The 6,333-nt window shown below is 35.0% G+C and overlaps 1 protein-coding gene across 1 annotated transcript; it reads right to left on the bottom strand.

Moving 5' to 3' along the window:
* Window positions 1-215: 215 nt before the first annotated feature.
* On the bottom strand, window positions 216-3,924 carry LOC131170686 (G-type lectin S-receptor-like serine/threonine-protein kinase RKS1). The gene is made up of 7 exons (XM_058130367.1): window positions 2,542-3,924; window positions 2,250-2,384; window positions 1,674-1,864; window positions 1,319-1,529; window positions 982-1,219; window positions 739-889; window positions 216-650 (listed from the first exon to the last, which is right to left on the bottom strand). The coding sequence occupies exons 1-7, from the start codon at window positions 3,806-3,808 to the stop codon at window positions 345-347; spliced, it is 2,499 nt and encodes an 832-aa protein (XP_057986350.1). The 5' UTR covers window positions 3,809-3,924; the 3' UTR covers window positions 216-344.
* Between the last annotated feature and the right edge of the window lie 2,409 nt (window positions 3,925-6,333).

Below are 6,333 nucleotides of genomic sequence, written 5' to 3'. Positions count from 1 at the left end.
AAATCTGTAGAGACTCCGCAGTTTACCTATGGGGTATTTATGATGTTTATTCAGCATTTTGTTTATTTGGATTTTGTCTATTTTTGGGATTAGTAAGTGACAATATATTCATTCAAGATACTCTGATAAGGCTTGCATGATTTAAGAATACTTAAATTATGCGCCGGTCACAGTTCAAAATTTGGGTCGTGACATAATCACACAATATACAAAAGAGAAGAAAAATGGAGATAAGATTTATGTAGTTTGACCTTAAGGCCTTGTCCATTGCAAGATTAACAACATGTTTGATCCAAAGAATTTACATACGTGACCCTTCCTCCGTCAAAAATCCTACTAGAATTTCATCGACCTTCAATCATAGTAATTGTGCAATCATTTATAGAACACACTTCTCCTCTAGTTATTAAAGATTCTTGCCCACTTCGAGTTCGGAAAACAAATGCTGGTTTTTTAGGAGAAGGAAGACTTGTTTCATTGCCTAACATGAACACAACTTCAAGCATGGTTGGCCGATCAGCTGGGTGTTCCTGAATGCATAGAAGTCCAATCTGAATGCATCTCAAAATTTCTTCACAAGGGTATGAATGTTCCAACAATGAATAATCAACTATGTCCAAGCCTTTTCCTTCCCTCCATAGCTTCCAAACCTGAAACATAGTTGAGGAAATCATTTACTACTTTAGTAGTGAATCTAATAGGAAATTAATCTTAAGAAAGATATGTCTATCAACTTACGTTCCCTATCAAATTCAGAGAAGGGCTTTCTTTGTCATACTCGGTGTTTTTCTTGCCACTTATGATCTCTAGTATTAAGACACCATAGCTGAAGACATCAGATTTTACAGAATATAGACCATCCATTGCATATTCCGGAGACATATAGCCACTACAAGTAGATAAAAAGAAACAATTTATTGGTGGTTTGTGACCTTTTAATGTTTCCAAGCAGGGAGATAGTGTTGGAGTTAAGTAACTTACTATGTTCCAACCACTTGCTTTGTAATGGCTTCAATTTGATGTTCCTTGAACAATTTAGCCAACCCAAAGTCTGAAATTTTTGGCTCCATTGAAGCATCTAATAGAATATTGCTTGCTTTCAAATCCCTATGGATGATTTTTAATCTTGAATCTTGATGTAGATATAAAACTCCTCGAGCTACCCCAAAAATAATTTCAAAACGCTTTTTCCAGTCCAATAGTTGCTTCCTTGACTTTTCTATAGTTAATTTGAGTTTTGGAGATCCTTAGATTACAGGAATTATGGTAAGAAGTGCAAATTAAAAATGGGTGAAAGCAAATAGAAGGAGAGCCATACCAAAGATGAAGTAGTCCAAGCTTTTGTTTGGTAAATATTCATAGATTAGCATCTTATCTTCTTTATGAATGCAACAACCAAAAAGCCTGACAAGGTTTCGTCTTTGGAGTTTTGATATCAACTGTACTTCATTCATGAATTCTTTTATCCCCTGTCCTGACTGTTTAGATAATCTTTTCACCGCTATTTCTTGTCCATTTGATAGTTGACCCTGAAAGTACATTTCTAGACTTATTTCACAGATGTGCTACCATGGCCGCATATATCACACTACAGTACTAAAATTGTGACTTGCCAAATATTCACATTAAATTTTATGAAGGAGTTGACAATTTTACTTTTCATGGGATACTACCTTATACACTGAGCCAAAACCACCTTCTCCAAGTTTGTTGGAAAAATTGTCAGTTGCTTCAACTATTGTGTCTATATCGAAGAAAGGTAAATGTGGATCATTTCCAGATCTGTCAAGCTCCTTTTCCCTTGGATGATCATCTGGGAGAGTACTAGAACTACAGATAAACATTTCATGTTGCCCATTTTGTGCTGTAAGTAGAACGAAAATGGATAATTAGATATGAGATTTACTAGCATTGTTGTTCATTTTGGGTTAGTCGATGTCCTAATGCTAAGCTTTTCCTTGGCTATTTTTTTATTAATAAAATGAATTGCCTATAAAGGAGAAAAAAAAAATAATAAGAAGAAGCTGAACATGTGTCAACTAGGTCTCAGTTTTAAACTAATTAGAATTGGATATAATAATCTTTTATATCCATTCTTTCAGTTTCTTGACAACCAAATCTAGGAAATAGTTTCTAAACTTTTTGTCATCAAGCATTTTGAATTGATAAATTGTAGTTTAACGATTATTAAAGCGAAAAATAACAAGGAAATAGGAAACTATCTGAAAGCAATTTAATTATTTGCTTACATAATCTCCTCTGCCTCCTCACGAAGCAGTATGAGAAAAGAACAAGAGAGGAAACTGCTGTAGCTACGGACAGTATCATAATTGCCAATATCCCTTTCCTTGCAAGAAGGTCCTTGCGCTTATTTGCATATTGAGCTGAAAAGGGAAGACCAGAAAAAGAAACACTGCAACTATTAATATGATAGTCAACCATTCATCTAGAGTTAGCAGAAGAATAGATTTAAGCACATCATCAACAAAATAAATAGAAAAAAAGAACCCGAATTTCTAATGACAGTTCGCTTGAAGATACCTAACTCAAGTGCATCCACACGCACATATATACTTTGTCCACCTTCTGTAAATACTCTTGTATCTAGCAAATCACCATACCATGTCAAACATCCACTTCCTTCTGTCGTACCTAGACTTGCATATGCAGTGCATGAACAATTCCTCAAGCACTCATTTTTACAAGCTTTCATATCCAAATTTGCCAATACACGGGCAACTGAAGTATCCGGAGCCTTCACATTTGTCACCTCTACGAACCCTTCACCGTTTCTGCAGAGTGGCGTCTGATTCTTCCTAACGCACCCGCCTGACCCACCTTTCCGATGCCATTCTTGAGGTGATTTGGGCTGGTACCCGGGAAGACAAGTGCAGTCGAATTCACCATTGTACCGAACACAGTTACCATAGGCTCCACATAATCCATAGCTGTCACACTGTTCCTTGGGCGCATAAAAGAACTCTTCCCATCGACCTTCGTTCTCATGCCATTTGGACCGTTGGAAAATGCCGGACTCATTCACCACTGATCTTGTCAAGATTGAGCCATATACAACGTTCCACGAGAAGGAAATCTCGTTCTCATTGTTCACATAGCTGTAGCTGAAGATAAATCCAGCTTTCTGCATAAAAGGTACTCCAGACCATCTAACGCCATTCCAATAACCACCCCTCCACTTTGGAACATGACCCTCGTATAAGAAAAATTGCGGATAACCTTCAGGGTTGATCCTACACGAGAAATTGCCAGTACCAGGATCATCTGAAGATTTCCAGGATGTTAGGAACCGGTTCAGACCTTTTCTTCTGTCTAGCCCGAATTTTGAGTTGGGAAGCAAATGATTTGTCGGGTGTTCAAAGCTCTGCCATATGGTACTTCCGCTGTGAAACAATACAAGATTTCCCGAATCTAAGAGTTGAGCTACACAATTGTTTGTTGGCAAAGCCGAAACGTTTGTGAACCATAGGGGAGTCGTTTGGTTTCTGCTGTTAAGGACAAGGTTTCCGTGACTGGTGATTGAGAGGACACCAGATGTATCATTGATAGGAGAATCCCGATTTGCGACCCAAACAACTGTTTTTTCGGAAATTTTGTTGTACCAAATTCCAAGATAACGGTAGCTCGATTTACCTGGACTGAAAAAACCAAGTGCAAAGGTTTCCCCTGTAGAAACTATAACGTCTCCATCTACAATGGGTTGGTTAATGGTTATGGTGTCTAGTGAAGTGCAAAATTGATGCATAAAGACAATCAGCAATATAATGGGAAGCGTTTTCACATGATTCATAATTTGTATCTTGCAGGAAATACTTCTTGAATAGTGATAGAAATGAGGATGTTCCCAAGAATTATTGGAAAATATAGCAAATTGGAAGTTTAAAATTGATAATTAACAAAATCAAAGCATATGATTAAAATTGATACACGTAGCACAAATTTAGCAAATTTTTCTTGTAATTTGGCCTAATTAATTGAAAGAAACTAACTACACTTTTGATGATAGTTCCACTGATTAAGACAATCGCATGGTTATGTTTGATAAAGCATAGTGCAATATAATATTATTAATTATATAATGCAATCAAAGTTTTAATGTAATATAATTGTTATTACATTCCCGTGTTTGGTTGCAAAATAAAAATCTAAATAGTGTAATACAATAATAATTTTTAATTAATATTTACTTTATTTATAGTGTTAATAATAAGTATTAATGGTTGAAATGATTAGTAATCAAGTGGTAGTGGGGGTGGTGATGGTGACAATGATAATTAAATGGTGGTGGTGGCAAGGTGAAATAGCAGTGGTGGTAATGGCTAAGTGATGATAGAAATGATAGCGACTAAGTGATGATAATGGTGCTGGTGCTAGTGATTGGTAGTTGAGTGGTAGTGGTGGCTAAGTGGTGGTAGTGACAGTGACAACGATAGTTAGATGGGGGTGGTGGCAAGATGAGATAGTAGTGGTGGTAGTGGCTAAGTGGTAGTATAAGTGATAGTAGCTAAGTGGCAATAATAGTGGTAGCGGTGATAGCGATGGTGGTAACAGAATGGTGGTGGTGGTAGTAGTGGTTGTGGTGGTGGTGGTAGTAGTAATGATGGGCGTGTAGTGGTAATGGTGGTGGCAGTATTGACAATATATATATAAAAAAAAGATCAAAATAAGTAATCATGATTTTATTTAATTTTATATGTAATGATCATTATGTTACTTTTAGTATAATTGATTATATTATGTAATTGTCATTCTATTATGTCAAATTCTTTTGTACCAAACAACATAATAAAAAATGCAATATAATCATAATTATATTATAACTTTGATTATATCATACCAAACATGACAGTGTAATTGCAGTAGATAGGATTTACCAATACATAAGGCATGAGACATGGAAGACCAGACACCAGTGCTTACTCTCAAATATGGGTTATTTTCACCACTTGTCCCTCAATTTGCTGATTGTATCAATGATGTCCAACTTTAATTTGTATAATAAATTTCCTTTTTTTTTTTGCCTCAGAATATAGAGTTTAATTAATAAAAAGAAGGGGTTATACAATAATAGGCCCATCAAAAGTAGTCCAATCTACAAAGCAACAAAGAGACTTAAAAGATAAGAGCCCAAGCCCCATTAGATAACTAAACCCTAATTAATCTATTCAAGTAACCCAAATGAAAATAGGTTGAACCACAAATTGAATGTTGCAACACCGTTTGGGGAAGAAACAATGATCAAATGGATCATAGGGGCAAAGCCCTTCCAAATCAAGGATAAGAAAACAATGACGATTCCTGAGGAAGTCCTAGCAAAACCATTGCCTAATTAATAAACTCACAAATGGCAAGATCAAGCAATGCAAAAGAAAAGACATGAAGCACCAAAGAGAAGAAGATCGTGTAACCCATATCACCATTGCAGGTAAGGTCAACAGCTCATGGAGGGTGATGAGGCAGAGCTCAAAATGGCAATGAAAGCCTTGAGGGTCGGCTATGAAGGCGAACCCGACTAAGCACCCTTGAGATGTCATTATTCTAAAAATGTGTTCCTCTCCTAGAGCAAAAATATCACACATATAAAACAATCTCTTGCATGTAAGAAATCCAACCAAAGAAGCAAAACCCAACATACTAGACTAACAAGACGTCCTCGCTAATTAATAATGGTCTACCACCAAAAAATCCACTCAAAACCTTATTTTTAAACAAAACCCCATCCGAAGGAGGAGAGGACACAACCTACGTATTGGACAGGGATGGAGGTTCTCTCGGCCCAAAGGGGGTAGAGGGAATCACTGAACAGCAATCACATAGAGGTCGGCCTCCTCAGATGAAAAAAGACGAAAGAGCAAAAAATGCAAAGAAAAAGCAATTAATTTGTGTAATAAAAATACCTTAATTTCAATTTTAGTGTATCAAAATCCATGTGACTTACTATATCAATATGTAGGTTAACTAATGACTAAATTTCACTTACTGACTCTCAACTTAAATGAGTGTATCATAGTTATTCCTAAACTTCGTTTTGCATCATAAAAATTTATACCTTAATTTATTTGTTAAAAAAATTTTATAAAAGTATTTACAGTAAATCATAAATTATGATTATATAAATTTTCTTTCAAACTTTTATAGGTAATTTAAAATTTTAAAAATTTATTTATTTTTGACTTATTTTGAAATAAAAATCGTACTTTAGAAAATGGTATAATATTTTTATAAATAATTATAATTGATCAATTATTTAATTTTTTATTAAAAGTTATATAATTAATATTATTATTTTAAATAAAAATTAATAATATTATTTTT

This window comes from Hevea brasiliensis, chromosome 11, assembly GCF_030052815.1.
Source record: "Hevea brasiliensis isolate MT/VB/25A 57/8 chromosome 11, ASM3005281v1, whole genome shotgun sequence".
In the NCBI taxonomy this organism is placed as follows: Eukaryota; Viridiplantae; Streptophyta; class Magnoliopsida; order Malpighiales; family Euphorbiaceae; genus Hevea; species Hevea brasiliensis.
Note: the sequence above shows the minus strand (reverse complement) of the source record. Positions and strands in the feature narration are given on the sequence as shown.

What these genes read in the sequence shown, in the direction of transcription:
- LOC131170686 (XM_058130367.1), bottom strand. Translation starts at nt 3,808, where the DNA reads ATGAATCATGTGAAAACGCTTCCCATTATATTGCTGATTGTCTTTATG. An exon ending in GAGGAGGCAGAGGAGATTAT is followed by an intron (nt 1,865 to 2,249) that starts GTAAGCAAATAA and finishes TTCTACTTACAG; the next exon opens with CACAAAATGGGCAACATGAA. An exon ending in CTTGGACTACTTCATCTTTG is followed by an intron (nt 1,220 to 1,318) that starts GTATGGCTCTCC and finishes AATTAACTATAG; the next exon opens with AAAAGTCAAGGAAGCAACTA.